General features: G+C 43.5%; 1 protein-coding gene across 4 annotated transcripts in view; it reads left to right on the forward strand.

Moving 5' to 3' along the window:
* UBR3 (ubiquitin protein ligase E3 component n-recognin 3) overlaps nucleotides 1-18478 on the forward strand; it is a 169130-nt gene that overhangs the window by 59346 nt on the left and 91306 nt on the right. For 2 of the 4 annotated variants that reach the window (XM_069982888.1, XM_069982887.1), the window contains exons 20-24: nucleotides 2663-2804; nucleotides 3084-3188; nucleotides 3312-3482; nucleotides 4869-4898; nucleotides 7408-7871. In XM_069982888.1, coding sequence (XP_069838989.1) covers nucleotides 2663-2804; nucleotides 3084-3188; nucleotides 3312-3482; nucleotides 4869-4898; nucleotides 7408-7871 — 912 coding nt within the window. The remainder of the gene's footprint in view (nucleotides 1-2662; nucleotides 2805-3083; nucleotides 3189-3311; nucleotides 3483-4868; nucleotides 4899-7407; nucleotides 7872-18478) is intronic. The other 2 variants (XM_069982889.1, XM_069982890.1) reach the window with 1 other exon arrangement.

The following is an 18478-nucleotide window of genomic DNA, read 5'->3' on the forward strand; positions in this document are numbered from 1 at the left end:
ACTTTACATTTTTAAATGACTGTTCACCATTTTTTTTTTTTTAATTAAATTATGATGATAATGGAGCAAAACTCTTTTGCTTTGTTATTGTCTCTAAAATTGTAGAGATCACAGATCCAAAACCCCATGCAGATGTTAACATAGAAGATAACATTCTTGCTGCCTGTAACCTCACTCATTAGTATGCACTACGCTCCTGAGCTCCTCCTTGTGGTCGCTGCAGTCAGACAACTTTTTATTTAACTCTGCGCAGGGTATCAATAGCTGTGTATCAGGAAAATAAAGCAACATCTGTCATAAAGATAAGAATCCTTGCAGAGCGCTGAACCTAAAACCAACATTGTGTTCAGAGGCCGACAGTCACTCCCAAACCTACCTTGTGCATGATTTATATATAGAGTTGTGAGCGTCAAGCAATTGTTCATTATATTTTTTTTATCATTACTAGTGGAGACAATTTCACTAATAAATAAATATAAATATACTTTTTTTTTATTTTTATTTTTTTTGACTGATTTATTGGCCCAGATTTGTTTAAAGGAGTCCAGCAAATGCTAAAATCCTGCAGCCTGCAGGGGAGGTGGGAAATTTATTGCACATAGGCACTTCCTCTCTTTGTGTCTGCGGTGAGCGCAGGAGCGCCCACGGCACCCCCGCCGGGCTCCGGTATCTCTAGGGACACACTGCTCCAGTCACTGATTGGCTGAGTGGCCAGGAAATCAACCAGGACATGCCCCAATTAATTTGGGCAGAGCTCCCGCGTCCACTGCGGGCGCAAGGCGGTAAGTGCCTACTTGCAATCAATTATTCCCTTGCCTGCTGCAGGATTTTAGGAATTGCCGGACTTCTCCTTTTAAAACCCCTACAAATTTGCACCATCTGAGATACCTTGTTGGTCTCAGTACAAAATCAGAAAGATCTGACATAAACACTTAATAAAAACTCTTTGTTGATAAAACAGAGTGACAATGGCGATAGCTGATTCTCCATCTCTCCCATCCCAGCCATACACCTGAGTGCTCAGCTGGGCATTCATGAGTTCTGAATAAGTGGCCTGTGGGGTGGGGGGGTGGGGGGGGGCGGGGAGGTGATAAACCACTGCCAGACTTCTCTCCAAGAACAAAAAGATCAGGTAGTTGAAATCCATGCTTGATCTTTCTCTCCTCCAACACCGTCTGCCCCCTATACATGTTTTCTCTAGTGTGTGTGTGTGTGTGTGTGTGTGTGTGTGGTCATTAGTTGCCTATTGTTAGGGTACTATTACACAGAGCAATTTTTAACGATTAACGACAAACTATCACAAACAAGATTGGTTATCGATAAAGCGTAACTATAAAATATTTTTACCATTCAGTTTTAGTTAGCTTAGGTCATGATAAGACTTTTTGCAATATACATTAATAACCTAAAATGAACAGTTTTTTAAATACATAAAGCCAAAAGTCCCCTCAGAGCTGTGTCTGGCTCTGACTTATTTCTGCCTTCCTGCTGGACACGCCCCCTCTTGGAGATCCATTAGTGTACAGACTCTGACAGCAGCATCAGATAACAGCCCTGACACACACATAAACAAAACCTCCTCCCCCCTCACCTCCTAGCAGCATGTTCTCCCCCCCTCCCCTCACAGAGATCACATAGCAGAGCTGAGGGTGTTGTGTGTGAGGAGCAGCGCAGGGGAAGAGCTGGATGGAGGGACAAGTGTATCCAGTGCCACCATGACTCCAATGTACTGCATGAGGGAGAGTGGGTGAGTCACTGAAGGGAGGACTACAAGTCCCAGCACAACACAGCTTTAGTCCTTCCATAGTGCATATAACATTCATTATCAGAGGTCTGCAGCAGGTGCCCCCACCTCCATGGCTGACATTATCCTACATAGTAATGAGAGCAGATGACTATCTAATCCCACTGTGTGTGATACCATCTGCTGGGGCTCTGTATCTAATCTTACATTGTGATACTGTATGCTGGGGCTTTATCTAATCCTGCTATGTGTGATACATCTGCTAAGGTGCTGCTCAGTGAATGGAGGGACCCAGCCAGGGAGATGAGGGATAGGCCACGCCCACTTTCTCTCAGCCAGAAGAAAAATTCATTTATTCTTCAGAGCCAAACAACTGGGGATATCTCAGCGAGCGTACATGCTATCAACGCAGTTTAGGGCTCTTTTTAAAGGGTAACACATGGGCTTTTTATTTGAGGAATATCATTTTTTGGCTACTGAAATTATAGTTAGGCTTTAAGCTGAAATTGTTCAACATATTACACAGAACGATGGTCGTTAGTTACAGTCGTTACTACGATCGTTATTGCGATCGTTACTATGATCGTTTATTCCTTCTGATCCCAGCAAAACAATGAACAATGTGCAATTACACTGAACGATTAGTGAACAAATGCGTAACTTGAGCAAACGAATGTGGAATTACAGCGAACGACTAACGATAATTTTAGGTTCAGATCTAAATCATCGATGAACGACATACAATCGATTTTCCGATCGTTGCCTGCAATTACACAGAACAATTATCGTTTAAATACAAACGATATAACGATTTTTCGCACGATTAATTTTTATTTCTTTCTCTATTTTGTACACCTTTTTAGTACTAATAGCGATGTTCTCTAAATGTTTATGGGGTTGTGTTTTATGCATTTGTAGCTTAAAGCAGATTGGCCGATGTCCTGGGAACCCATGGCCGCCCTACAAGAAGAGAACTCCTCTACATCCCAGTTATAAAGGACTCATGAGGCTCTTGCACTGCAAAACTTTACACATTGTGCTCTTCACTCTTCTCTACAAGGTGTGTGTATGGACCGATCTTGTTTTAAAACTAGAACTACTACTTTTATAACTATTTATCTTTACTCATGCTCAAGTTGGGATTAAAAAATAGAAAGTACTCGTCTGCCACTGATCCCCTGCTGCTGCGCTGTCTGTGTCGGTACCCGCTTTCTGCTATTCCTTGGCACACAGAAAATTGGATAGCAAGCATTAGATAAACTTTTAGCCTTTGACCTCTTGTGAAATGATGTATTTTTTGTATTCTTTGTATTCTCTGAACATTGTTCCTTGATTTTAGATTTTGATGGATCATCAGAATATGTCAGAACACGTCCTCTGCATGGTCCTGTATCTTATAGAGCTTGGGTTGGAGAATTATCCAGAGGACGAGCCTTGTGATGAGGTATGCCTCGTGTTTGTGTATGTTTTATTACTTCTTTGACACATTTATCTTTGTTGTTGTTTTTCACAGTCTTCTCTGGTGCTGCAGATTTTTTACATTTATTACGTCCCTTTCTCCTTTCAGGACACCGCTGGACCTGATCGTTGCCATGACAGCTGGTTTCCTGGTAGCAGTTTGCTGTGTAATATGCGTCATCTAATAAACTATGTGCGTGTAAAAGTACCCGACACTGCTCCAGAGGTACGAAGAGAGCCGCCAGCAAGCACCAGCTCCGACAGCCATTCATCCACTCTTGTAAGTTCTTGGCTTGTTTTATTTGTGTGGTTTTGTACCAGATGGCCATTCTAGGTAGATGTATCCTTACTTAAAGGAGAAGTCTGGTGATCTTTAAAATTCGGCAGCCATCAGGGAAGAATTTGATTACAAGTACGGACTTACCTCTCCTCATGCCCATGGTTAGCGGCGGGACCGGCTTTGGGACCCCCACTGGAAGGCATTTTCCCCTGAGTTGTGATGACATCATGACTTGGGGGGGGGGAAGCTGATTGACTGGCTGCTTAGCCAATCAGTGACTGAAGTGGCATCCTGCCCCAGTCACTGACTGACTGGCTGAGCAGCCATCAGCTGGGTCATGACGTGTCCGCTCCGGATATCTCAGAGCCCGGCAGGGTTCCTGAGGCCGATCCCGCCACTCACCGCAGGCACAGGGAGAGGTAAGTCCGTACTTGTAAGAAAATTACCCCCTGCCAACAGCAGAATTTTAAAAATTGCCAGACCTCTCGTTTAAAGAAATGTAAAGTGCCCCCAGATAATGGACAAAGTTGATTATAATTTCTTAAATGGATTTTATTTTAGCTTATCCTACAATATATTAAATTTGAGTACTGTATGTACATCTGTGTTCATGCTGACTCTACAGTGGAGTGGTGTAATAAAAAAAAATATGAAAATTAATGTAGACACGAAAGGGTTAATGTTATGTGCAGTGAGGACATCATGTTATACAGCAGGAGCAGAGCAGATTGGCTTATAGTTTTGCAGAAAGAGATTCAGTATAACTTGTCATTTATTCAAGAAAATCTCTGCTTATTCTGGGCTTAGTAGTCAGGTGGGCGGGCCTACTCATTAACTGACAGCTTTCTGTATGCACATTTATACACAGATGGCTGTTGACAAATAACCAACAGACCTGTCATAGCTTTTGATCTGTTGGGTTCTGTGTGCTGAGACCTCCACCAGTTGCTAAAGCAAACAGAAGTATTTACCTGAGTGTGTGTCATACAGATTTGTGAGAATGTTTAGTACACATTCCGTTTATCCGTACACTGCTTGCTCTTCTTTATGCTTGGCTGAGCACTTCTGCCTGCCCCTTATAGCAGTTGTTGCGGATCTCACCACCCTGCATCTCCAACAATTAAAACTTCTGACATATTAGAAGTTTGATAAAACTACTATGACGTTTCCCACCTGTAGCTGTCACTAGGGAAAGTGCATTATGGAGGAAATCACAACACACCACTGAATCCAATCTGTGTTCAGGAGCTCTCCTAGTAGTTAAGGCATACAACAATAGTAAAATTATGGTGGCAGGCTAGCCAAGTTCTGTTTGGTACCGATACCCAGTGTTCATCTGAATTTAAACAACCTAAAAAGTAATGATTTTTTATTATCCGTTACCAGAGTTCCAGGCGTCCATCTCTCCAGAGAGAGGTAGATGTATAATGTTTCTGCGTGAATGGATTTTGGCGTCTCATACATGGCTTATGGACTTGCATGGTGTTGTATAACCCATTAGCATAAGTTGTACGACACTGAGAAAGCATGGACTGTGGAGATCATAACTCTTCATAATATAATAGTTTACAGTAATATGATATTATATAAAGAAAAATGTACTTTTTCAGTCAATTTAGATAAAATCATTACATTGTAAAGGGACACAGATTAGCTTCCCTCCAGAATGAAAAATGGTCTTGCTAGTACCACCTACTAGAGAAAGCTTTCTTCCTTCTCAAGTAAAGTCCAGTTGCATACTTTATTTTTTTTTCCCCTAGGAAGCTTTGTCCGAAAAATAAGCTGGGTTATAGGAGCAGCAAAATAGTCTTATGAAATCCTGTAGCTCTGCAGTAGTAACTCCCCTGCCCCCTTTAAAGGAAAAAATCAGCACGATCGTGCTGATATCGTTCCCTGCAGCACTGTATAGATCTACTGTGCAGCTCACAGCACGTACCGGCCACGGCTGCAGTGGTAACTTAAGTAAGTAAAAAAAGACAGGGAGAGGGGTGGCAACTAGTCATCTGGGCAGGGAGCCTCCCGTGACTAGTCGGCACGCAGTGCGGGGATGATTGACAGGCAGAGAAGCCTCTAACTGTTATTTCTGCCTGTCAGTCATCCCCCACGCCGTGCCAACAGGGAGAGAGGGGTGACTAGTCACGGAGGCTTCCCAGATGACTAATTGCCGTCCCTCCTGTCTCACGAGTTAGAATAAAATTTCTTTTCTGCTTACTAAAGCTACTGCTGCAACCACGACCAGTACTTCCAACAAGCTGCACAGTAGCTCTATATGGCGCTTGAGGGAACCATATCAGCACAGTCGTGCCGATTGTTCCCTTTTAAAGAGTTCCTGTCATTAGAAAAAACTTTTGATGTGTCAAAAATTTTGATTGGTTGGGATCATAATCTGGTTAACGAGCTGGGAGAAAACCTCGCGGTTCTCATCCTGCTTTGTGTCCGTCAGACCTGGATGGGCCCATAGACTTACGTTCTGTAGCCAACCAGATCACATAACACAGAGCTGGGGGAGAAGGCACTAAGTGTGGACTTCTCCTGCCTCATTTTCCAGATTATTTGCAGTATTAACACTCAGGTCGATCAAAATTTTTGAATTGTCTCTGTGATGTGCGAAAGTCTTTTTCTTATGACAGGTATATACATTAATTATACCATTATGGAATTATGTATTCTACTACACTATTCCAGACTACAAAATAAAGGTATACCAGCCACATGTAGGTGTAAGAACACTACGTTGGTGTCAGATGGGTAAATGGCGCCCTGTGGATATGTTTGACAGTGTTGGTTAAGACTAACCTCGGCTGCTTGCCTTCTTTAATTGCGGTAGGTGAATAACTTTAATAGATTACATCTTTCGGATCGCTCTGTTCAGCACTAGTTCTAGGACTTCTACATTTTTTTTTGCCTTTTTGAAGAAAGCAAATTAATTTTGATGAATGGCATTGGAAGGGGCTGCATGTGTGTTGGTTATAAATCAGCCCGTAGTGCAGGTCTGTGCATGGCCTTCTATGCAAATGAAGTATAATCATTGTGTGCCGCATTTGTTTCATTCTGCATCAGTTAAGCGTAATTGCTAATCTTTTTTTGCAATATAGTCTGAACAGTTATTTATGACCTCTCATATACCCTTGTAACAAAGTGGTAAGAGTTTGGGTTTGAAGCACAGTATGACAAAAACCAAGTAATAAATACCACAGAGTTTCAATTTAACAAAGCTCTTTTGTCTAAAGACTTTTTGATATATTCTATTAGGACAGATAACCGGAAGAAGGGGGGAAAGGGTACAATGTTCAGGACCCTCATTTCTCCAGAGTAGGGACTGGCAACAAAGAACATTTGTTTCTTTGGAGTACAGACAAACCATTTAATTTGAATAGAATTTATGTAATTTGAGACTAACAATTCCTTCCATACTTATCTTTTCAGTGCTTTCCCCAGTTTTGAGCTGCTGCTTTATGCTGAAGACACAAAGATCTGTGTGTGAGACTTTCTCTCCGTCTCCATCTCCCCCTTCTATGGCGGCTGATGTAAACAAGTCCCTGCCAGGCTTTATTTGCAACATTGTAGCTTCTTTGTAATGCTGGGAGGGTTATTCTGAGGTCAAGTTGCAGCAGAATGCGTTTTCAGCAGAAAGCAGCCACTCAGAACTGGGGGAAGGAGACTGACTAGATAATAACAAGTATGGAAGGAATTGTTAGTCTCACCATGGGCAGCAACATATCAAAAGTTATGTTTGAGAGGAATACCCCTTTAATTTCTCCTATGGTGTCGAAAATGTGGACACTTATTGCTTCAAAGTCCAAAGTGAAGAAGCCAGCTCTGAAAAATAATAAAGCATGTGTTATATAGTCAGTCGGTAGATGTTGTATAATGTGATCACACTGTGCGGTGCCTTATTCATTTATTATATGTACTCTCTTCCTAGAACTCCGGCACTGCTCAAGTTTTCAGTTTGGTTGCTGAAAGGCGGAAGAAGTTTCAGGAGATAATAAACCGGAGCAACAGTGAAGCCAATCAAGTTGTGCGGCCTAAGACCTCCGCCTTGAAGTGGACGGCCCCCGGCTCGACCCCACAGCTAACCACAGTCATTCTAGAGGTGAAGGAGAGCATGCTGTCCTTACTTATCAAACTTCATCAGAAACTGTCTGGGAAGTCGGATTCCTACTGTCCTCCATGGTTGGGTGATCCAGATTGCCTTGCCCAAGGGGATTTATCCAAATACACTCATGGGGATGGAGTGACTGCTGTGGAAAGGATTTTATTGAAGGCTGCAATGAAAAGCTGCTTAAACAAACTTAGTATTGATGAAATATGTAGGAAAGCTGCTCCGCCTGTTCCACCCAAAAAGTCTAGTCCGGCGGAGAAGAAAACACTGGACAAAGAGGAAAGGTAAAGTAAAACTGCACTGGTGCTTTATTGAAAGTTAGAGACAGTCACTACCTTAACTGTTGAGGTTACAAAGCTATATTGTTGCTGGTATTTAAAGGGTTTGGTATTCTTAAAGGAGTACAGGGGATAACTAGCTGTTTAAGTCCGACTTCCAGAACCTCATTTGATCAGTGAAGGTCAGTCTTTCCCCTCGTAAACTGGGCACAATCTGTGACATATAGGCAGGTTGTGGATTTTCAGGTCTGCACTTACAATCTTTCTGCTGCATGTTGGTTTACAATATGAGAAAAGAAGAGAGGGGGGGCGCTTCCTTGTGTAGTAGGAGGAGGCCAGGTGTGTGGTAGTAGAAGACTACAAGGGGCCACTCACCTGGAGGAGTTGTGCAAGATTAGGCACAACTCTATTGATGGCATGAATGGTTGTACTCCGCAGCTGTTCCAGGGCATCACCACCGAAGGTGGGAAGAGAGTATGCAGATATCGTAACCAGCCGGTTACAGGACCAAAACAGGAACCCCGTACAACTTGGGTCAGCGCAGAAGTACTGTGGCATATACGTGGTGGTATAAGTTGGCTCCGTATACTTACTAATGGTATATACCAACCGCACTGGATATAGTAGAACAGTTACTTTTATTGCAACATGTTTCGGCCTTCACAAGTGAAATAAAGGCCTTTTTAAGCATAAAAAAGTAGACAACATGGGTACATTATATAGGCAAACCCTAATGAAGTGATTGGGAGGAACTACCGGGTCAGTGACCCGGGAGGGTTCGGTTATTAAACCTTACATTTACTCTGTTTTTATGTTTTTATTTATGTTGCGGCATTAGCCATGTGCTGTTCACGCACATCTGCTGATGATTAACCTCTTAAGGACATATGACGTACCTGTACGTCCTATGTCCTCATTAGCACTTCGAAGCGCCGCGGTCACGGGTGCCGCGTGTAGCCCGGGACCGCGGCTATTAGCGGGCACGCTCTGATCGCCGTGCCCGCTAATTAGCTAATCGGAGGCAGCTGTCAAAGTTGACAGCTGCCTCCGATTACCAGAGGCAACCTTTCCCTGGGGCCTAGTGGGGGAGATCGCTCCTCCGGGACGTTGTCCCGGAGGAGCGATCTCCGTTACTGATGCCGACCAGGGACTCATCCAAGATGGCGCCGTCCCCGGCTCGGCACTCGTTTGTTTCCGACTGCAGCAGCCGAAAGCAAACGAGTGCCTATCTCATTGATCTTTGCTGTATATCTATCTCCCCTTGGGGGTCTTCTAGTATATGTGTAAAAAAAAAAAAGTGGTGTTTATAGTAAAAAGCCCCCTCCCCTAATAAAAGTCTGAATCACCCCCCTTTTCCCAGGTTTTAACCCTTTGAGGACCAGGCCCAAAATGACCCAGTGGACCGCGCAAATTTTGATCTTAGTGTTTCCGTTTTTCCCTCCTCCCCTTCTAAGAGCTCTAGCACTCTCAGTTTTCTATCTACAAGCCATGTAAGTGCTTGTTTTTTACAGGAATAGTTGTACTTTGTAATGGCGTCCTTCATTTTACCATAACATGTATGATGGAATTCCAAATATATTATTTATGAAGATATAAATAGGTGAAATCGTAAATAAGAATGCAATATGGTAACGTTTGGGGGGTTCCTGTGTCTACGTAATGCACTATATGGTAAAAGCGACATGACACTATTATTCTATAGGTCAGCCCGAACACAACCATATGCAGGTTACACAGATTCTCTAATGTTATATATGTATTTTTTTATGAAATCCTTTTTTTTGGCAATTAAATATTAATAAAATGGGCCGATTATGATGCTTATAACGGTTTTATTTTTTCACCTACGGGGCTGTATGGGGTGTCATTTTTTCCGCCATGATCTCTAGTTTTTATTAATACCATATTTGTGAAGATCGGACATTTTGATCACTTTTTATTGATTTTTTTTTAATATATGTAACATAAAATCGGTAATCTGCGCACTTTTTCCCCTCTTTTCGTGTACGCCGTTTACCGATCACAATGACGCTTGTTATATTTTAATAGATCGGACAATTACGCACGCTACGGTATATTATATGTTTATCTATTTATTCATTTTTATATGTTTTATTTATATAATGGGAAAGGGGGGTGATTTAGACTTTTATTGGGGGAGGGGTTTTGGGGTAGTGTAATAGTGTTTTGAACTTTTTTTTTTACACTTTTGAAGTACCTTTGGGGGACTTGTACATACAGTACTTTGATTTATACACTGATGAATGCTATGCCATAGGCATAGCATTGATCAGTGTTATCGGCGCTCTGCTCATTGAGCCTGCCTGTGCAGGCTCAGTGTAGCAGATCGCCGATCGGACCGCACGGAGACAGGTAAGAGACCTCCGGCAGTCCGTTTTACCGATCGGGACCCCCGCAGTCACACTGCGGGGGTCCCGATCGGTAAGTGACAGGGGACTCCCCCTTTCACTTACACTTAAACGCCGCGGTCGCGTTGCGATCGCGGCGTTTAAGGGGTTAATGACACGCGGCAGCGCGATCGCTGCAGCGTGTCATTACCGGTGAGGTCCCGGCTGCTTATTGCAGCCGGCCCCCACCTGCTATGAAGCGCGCTCCGCTCCGGAGCACGCTTCATAGCGGGAGAAAGACCCAGGTCGTCTGGGGACAGACTTCCATGAAGTAACCCTACGTCCAGGGTCGTCTAGGGGTTAAATAAAAGTAAACAAATAAATAAACATGTTTGCTATCGCCTCGTGCGTAATCGCCCGAACTATTAACCCCTAGCCGCACCATGCAGTTATAGTACGTCCTGGCAGGAGGTTAGTTTCCGCACCAGGACGTACTATAACTTCCCGGCTCCCGGTGATCACTGTTTATGTAAACAGTGACCGGGAGCCGAAACTAAACTGTCAGCTGATAGCTGACAGTTTAGTGAAGCCATTCCTGGACCCCCAGCAGGGGTCCAGGAAAGGCAATCACCGGCATCAGGGGATCGGTAATGAACCACTGATGCCGGTGCACAGTCATCAGAAACCCCCGGGTCCCGGTCTCTGCTGAGGTCCGGGACCGGGGGAAGCTGGGGCAGAGATCCCTCTCTCTCCTCCTCCCCTGCCTCTGATGACCCCCCCCCACGATTGGAGACCGGTGATCAGAGCTGTCAATCACAGTGTCTGACAGTGAGGACCACAGAGGTTGGATGCAGGGTCTGATCCCCACTAGCTGAATGCTATGTGAGGAGATCAGAGCCTGCATCCACATAGTGTATACACAAAGCGCACACACATAATAAATACCCCCTCCCCTGTGATCTCCCAATGATAAGGGAGATCTTAGTCAGCGTCAGTTAGAAAGCGGCAGTCAGTGTCAGTTAGAAAGCGGCAGTCAGTGTCTGTTAGTAACCGTCATTCAGTGTCCGTTAGTAAGTGTCAGTCAGTGTGCATTAGTAAGCATCAGTCAGTGTCTTTTAGTAAGCGTCAGCCAGCAATTGTTAGTCAGTGTCCGTTAGTAAGCGTCAGTCAGTGTCCGTTAGTAATCGTCAGTCAGCGTCCGTTAGTAAGTGTCAGTCAGTGTCTGTTAGTAAGCGTCAGTCAGTGTCCGTTAGTAAGCGTCAGTCAGTGTCCGTTAGTAAGCGTCAGTCAGTGTCCGTTAGTAAGCGTCAGTCAGTGTCCGTTAGTAATCGTTAGTCAGTGTCCGTTAGTAATCGTTAGTCAGTGTCAGTTAGTAAGCGTCAGTCAGCATCCGTTAGTAAGCGTCAGTCAGCGTGCATTAGTAAGCGCCAGTCAGTGTCTGTTAGTAAGCGTCAGTCAGTGTCCGTTAGTAATCGTTAGTCAGTGTCCGTTAGTGTCATTCAGTGTCCGTTAGTAATCATTAGTCAGTGTCCGTTAGTAAGCGTCAGTCAGCATCCGTTAGTGTCAGTCAGCGTGCATTAGGAAGCGCCAGTGTCTGTTAGTAAGCATCAACGTCCGTTAGTGTCAGTGTCTGTTAGTGTAATTCAGCGTCCATTAATAAACATCAGCCTCCGTTAGTGTCAGTAAACGTTGTTGCATTTACTGCTACAGTAGGAGTGCACACACAGACAGAGGTGCTCCTTCTCTTCTGAGCCGTGTTGTGCGCCCGTACAATTTTTTACATTCACAAATTGGGTATTTTCTTACTCAGGAGAAATTGCTTTACAAATATTGGGGGGCTTTTGCTTCTCCAAGCTTTTTGGAATTTGGAAAATTTGGGGTTTCACTAACGTGTAAGTGTGAAAAATGTGATTTTTAATGTTCATGGGCCTCTTTTGCAAAAAACTGTGAAAAACTTGTGGGGTCAAAATGCCCACTGTACCCCTTGTTACGTTCCTTAAGGGGTTTAGTTTTCAAAATGGGGTCACTTGTGGGGGGTTCCCACTGTCTCAGTACTAGGGGGGCTCTGTAACTGTAACATGGTCTCCTACATTTATTCCAGCCAAATCCACGCTCCAAAATCCAAAGGGTGCTCCCTCTCTTCTAAGCCATGTTGTGCGCTTGTGCAACACTTTATGTCCACAAATGGGGTATTAATAAAAACTGCAGATTCAGAGGAATAAATGTTTTATTACATTTTACTTTTTATAGCTGGTTTGGTATGAAAGAAATAGGATTGAATTGGGATCTCTGCAAAGAAAGTGGAAATTTTTACTTTTCACACTTTCTTTGAAGTTATTCCTGTGAAATGCGTAAAGGGTTAAAAAATTATGAATGTCAATTTGAATACTTGAAAGGGTAAAGATTTCAAAATGGGGGGAATTATGGGTGTTTTCTAGTATACAGGCCTCTAGAATATGCTTCAAAACTGATCTGGTCCCTAAAAAAATCTGAGTTTAAATTTTCACAAAAATTTTGAAAGTTGCTACTAAACAATTACGGTCTCTAAAATCCAAAAAAAAGTTAAAGCATGTTCACCAAATGCTGCCAATATAAAGTAGACATGTTATAGATATGAATTAATCAATAATTTATAACTTTCTTCCTTATTGGCAGAAACTTTCAAATTTAGAGAAATGCAATAATTTTTTTTATTTTTCACAACATTTTGGAGTTTTTCACAAAAAAATGCTAAAGGTATCGATCCAAATTTACCACTAACATAAAGTAGAATAAGTCACGAAAAAACAATCTTGGAATCACAAGGATTGATAAAAGCATTCCAAAGTTACAGAGGCATAAAGTGACACATGTCATATTTGAAAAATTTGGCTGTTATAAATGCCAAAACTGTCTGTGTCCCCTAAGGGTTAATTAATCACATTACTGATCTCGCACGGTAAACGGCGTCCGCGCAAAAAAAAATCCCAAAGTGCAAAATTGCGCATTTTTGGTCGCATCAAATCCAGAAAAGTTCTAATAAAACGCGATCAAAAAGTCGTATATGCGCAATCAAGGTACCGATAGAAAGAACGCGAACAGATCATGGCGCAAAAAATGCAACATGCATAACAAGTCAGTTTTACCCCAGGGCGAATGGCGTAAAAACACAGTTCTCCCAAATAAAAGAAATGCGTTTTGTTTTTTTTTTCAATTTCACCACACATTGAATTTTTTTCTGGTTTCGTAGTGTACCAAATGCAAAAATTCAGCTTGTCATTGCAAAGTACAATTAGTGACGCAAAAAATAAGGGCTCATGTGGGTTTCTAGGTGGAAAAATGCAAGTGCTATGGCCTTTTAAGCACAAGGAGGAAAAACCGAAAACGCAAAAACGAAAATGGGCCCCGTCCTTAAAGGGTTAATGACCGAACCCTCCCGGGTCACTGACCCGGTAGTTCCTCCCAATCACTTCATTAGGGTTTGCCTATATAATGTACCCATGTTGTCTACTTTTTTATGCTTGAAAAAGGCCTTTATTTTACTTGTGAAGGCCGAAACGCGTTGCAATAAAAGTAACTGTTCTACTATATCCAGTGCGGTTGGTATATACCGTTGGTTTACAATAGACATTCTGGTTACTGGCTAATTTTATGTTTAAAGAGAGACCCCCAACCGATCGCTGAAGCCCCTATTCCACGGGGTGACTATGAGGAGCAAACAAGTGCTATTAGCGCTTGTTTGCTCCTCATTCCCTGCTCACTGCCACCGCTATTACACGCGGCTGCAGCAAGCGGGTGATTCCAGGGTGGGTGATAATCGTTCGGTGGAATAGGGCCTTGAATATAGGTGGGAAAAGCACTCAGCTGTGGGCTGCTTTCCTTGTTTCTCTGCAGGAGACAAGCTCCATAGATTTACTATAGAATCCATCCTGAGCAACAGGAGCCGTGCTCAGCCAAACACTTCTTCTGGCTCAGCACAGAATACTTTTGATGTGTTCCTATGACATGATTAACCCATAGCTGCACCAGGACGTTACTGAACGTCCTCATGCCGCTATGGGAGTTCAGAGCTGCCGCGATCCCGGGTGCCGCATGTAGCCCGAGATCGCGGCTATTAGCGGGCACGGTCCGATCGCCGTGCCCGCTAATTAAGTACTTAGAAGCAGCTGTCAAAGTTGACAGCTGCTTCTAAATACTTGCTCATCTCCATCCCTGGTGGTCTAGTGGGGGGATCGCCCCCCTGCGGCGCGATTGCGGGGGGGGGGGGGTTGGGGGGAAGGGCGATCCCGCATCCATCCCGGGCCGGGGTCTGCGCTGTAATGGCGCTGATCCCGGCTCGGCATTCTACTGTTTTTGGCTGCAGCAGCCAAAAGCAATAGAACACCGATCTCATGGATTCATGCAGTATAACTATACTGCATGGATCTCTATGAGATCAGAGTGCATATACTAGAAGTCCCCCAGTGGGGCTTCTAGTATAAGTGTAAAGTAAAAGAAAAATGTATTTTTAATAACACAAAATCCCCTCCCCTAATAAAAGTCTGAATCACCCCCCTTTCCCCATTTTATAAATAAAAATAAATAAATAAACAAACATGTTTGCTATCGCTGCGTGCGTAATCGCCCGAACTATTAATTAATCACATTCCTGATCTCACACGGTAAACAGCGTCAGCGCAAAAAAATCCCAAAGCGCAAAATTGCGCATTTTTGGTCGCATCAAATCCAGAATAATTGTAATAAAAAGCGATCAAAAAGTCGTATATGCGCAATCAAGGTACCGATAGAAAGATCACATCATGGCGCAAAAAATGACACCTCACACGGTGACCAAAGGATAAAAGCGCTATAAGCCTGGGAATGGAGCGATTTTAAGGAACATATATTTTCTTTAAAAGGTTTTAATTTTTTACAAGCCATCAAATCAAATAAAAGTTATACATGTTACATATCGTTGTAATTGTAACAACTTAAGGAACATATATAACAAGTCAGTTTTACCCTAGGGCGAACGGAGTAAAAACAAACCCCCTCAAATAAAAATAAAAAAACATTTTTATTTTTTTTTTCAATTTCACCACACATATAATTTTTTTCTGGTTTCCCGGCACATTTTAGGCAAAAATTACATCTGCCATAGCAAAGTACAATTAGTTGCGCAAAAAAATAAGGGCTCATTTGGGTCTCTAGGTGGAAAAATGCAGGCGCTATGGCCTTATAGACACGAGGAGGGAAAAACGAAAACGCAAAAATGAAAACTGGCTGTGTCCCCTAAGGGTTAAAATGTGTTAAATGACCATGATGCTTAGCGAAGTAACTCATTCTGTAAAGTTTTCTATAGCCTTTCATTACAGTACTGTTATATAGACTGCCTGAGAACATTTACTAAGAAGTATATACCCATGGTTGTTCTTGTTAGGTTTCTGGCAATTTCAATGGTAATTCAAAATGGACATCATTTATTCATTAGGAATCTTGTAAAAGCAAAAGATTGTTCCATCAGACTGGCTGATCTTATAGGGCTGTTTCCTTAGTTAACCTTCATGACATATCACCCAAGCTAAGGGATTGGTTGATTGACGGGGCTCTCCCACCAGTTTACAACCTGCATATTCTTTTTAGATACATTGCCAGTAGTGCTCTCAGTCTTGAAAAAATTTGTTTTACCGGTTCCCCTCCCACTAATACATGCCAAGATGCCTTCATAACCAGGATGCTACTAGTTTTTGGGCTTTGTTCATACCTATGTTAAAGTTTTTTTGGTGCGTCCTTTGCAGGTTCCATTAAAAGTGCTGGACTTCATACTTTTGCACAACACTATGACGAAAATTTGACAGACCTGATTAAAGTCATTGGGGCGTGCTGGGCTTAACTAGTGTCCGGCGTGCAACAGTCCCACTAACTCCAATTCCACTAGCAGAATGATGGAAAAGACATTGCATGTGTAAACCCAGCCTTGTGCATCAGCACAGCTTAATTCCTGTTCTGTTTTTTCCTTCAAATCAAACCCTGTGGGATCTCCCCCCTGCTGTGCCGACACTGATGCAGAGTCTGCAGATTTGGTGGTGGATTTAAATCTGTTTCAGATGTCCTAAACTATACACTTTGCCCCTCCTTTGCTGGTTTCTTTTGATACTGTGCTAGTGTGATATAAAGGAGGGACAGCAGCCAGGAGCAGTATGCTGTTGGAACAATGTCAGAAGTGGCAGCATAGCCAGCTATGTAAAGGACTTTTACAGGCCAGCTCTAAATTTTAGCATCTGTTTCACTCTATCCATTTTAGTACATTTAACTTTAACATATAGAAAAACATGGTCAATCATGTCTTTATGTACAGTAAAAAATGGTATCCACTTTGATCCGTAATTTTTTTTCTAATGATGTAAGTCAATGGAGAAAGGCTCTTGCAGTATTGCATACAATTTATCTGTTTTTACCATCTGTTTTTTCCCCGTTAGACAGAAAAAATGCAGCCTGAACCTAGCCTAAGGGCCCTATTCCACAGTAACGATAATCGGCCGGATCGGGCCCATTTGGCCGATTATCGTTCGGTGAATTAGAGAGAACGATCAGCTGATGATCGTGTCATCGGCTGATCGTTCATTTAGGGCCAGACCTAAAATCATCATTCCCCCACTGCACATTGCTATGGTTGAATAGCGGTGCGCGGCGGGCGACCGACGATTTGAGAAGAAACAGCAGCAGCATCATTATACATTACCTGGCTGCAGGGATTCTTCTCTGCGCTGTCTTCATCCCCGGGTCCCGCGCACTCAATCTTCTGAATGGCCGGTCAGCTGACGGAGCGCTCAGCCAATCACAGGCCGGGACTGCCGCGGCCTGTGATTGGCTGAGTGTGGCCTGTCAGTTGACCGGCCATTCAGAAGATAGAGCGCGGGGCACCCGGGGAGGAGACGGATCGGAGGACAAGCCCTGCAGCCAGGTAATATATGATGCTGCAAGGACATCAGTAACTATGTCCTTGCAGCCCTCGCTCAACGATCATCGGGCCGTGGAATAGGCCCAGTAAACGAGCGGAGATATAGCAGATCGCCGCTCGTTTACATCGTTGATCGGGCTCTCCTCGGCCCGTGGAATAGGACCCTAAGGGTACTATTACACCAACAGATCTGATGACAGATTATCTGCCAAAGATTTGAAGCCAAACCCAGGAGTGGATTTGAAAAGAGGAGAAATCCAGTCTTTCCTTTATGACCTGTTCCCTGTTTATAGTCTGTTCCTGGGTTTGGCTTCAAATCTTTGGCAGATAATCTGTCGTCAGATCTGTTGGTGTATTAGTACCCTAACAGAAAGGAAGGAAAATCTTAATAATAATGATGTACCAGAATTCTCGATTCCCACCACTCTTAGTTTGAATAGGTTTATATACTCGCAGCAGAATTTTCATTCTGCTGTATGTAAAGCACCACCGCCCTTAATCCTCCGTGGCCTGGTAAATAATTTACCCATCCGCACTACGGCTACCTTCTGTGGCTTCCGGCTCCCTGTCGTCCCGCTCAGCCAATCTGTGTGCTGTCCTGTCGCAGCCCCCCGATTGGCCGAGCTGGCCGCCTGGGAGCCACAGAAGCAGGCCACGGTGGGTTAAAGGGAATGGCGCTTTACATACTGGCTGCGGAATGAAAATTCAGCTGCGGTTATGTAAAATTGTTCAAACTGACCATGGCGGGAATCGCTGCGGAACTGGCAGCGATTCCGGTACATGTGAACCCACCCTAAAATAATACATAAGATCCCCAAATCCTTCATATAAAGCTGCCATACACTGCACTATATAATAAATGTCAGTCGTTGTTACTGGAGAATCCCTTTAACATTTTATTTTGCAACGGTCCATCTTTTGGCTGAGTGACATCCCTTTCCCTTGTTTTCGGCTTCTATATTATAGAACCTTTTGCGTCATGTCTGACTAGTCTTCGCCGTCTTTCCTTTAACCCCTTTGCTTTAGGTTTGGCTCCGTCTGCTACATTGCAGACCTGTTGTTTACGGGCTGTGTGACACATTCACAAATTGCCGGAGCTGTTGACGGCTCTGAATGAAGATGAATCTAATTTGCCGTTGTCATGCGGCTCACACCACGCCACCTTCATTTGTTTCCCCCTGATCTCAAGTCGAGTTTTCTGGTAATGAAGATCGAACAGCCTATAAGACTCGATGATGACCCATTTGTGGCAGCTTCAACCTGCAGACAAAGACAAAAGGTGGCATTACCCACATGACGCGCTGTCGCCATGGAAACCGAGATCCGGCACTCGAGGAAAAGGCTGA

Source organism: Dendropsophus ebraccatus, chromosome 9 (assembly GCF_027789765.1).
Source record: "Dendropsophus ebraccatus isolate aDenEbr1 chromosome 9, aDenEbr1.pat, whole genome shotgun sequence".
In the NCBI taxonomy this organism is placed as follows: Eukaryota; Metazoa; Chordata; class Amphibia; order Anura; family Hylidae; genus Dendropsophus; species Dendropsophus ebraccatus.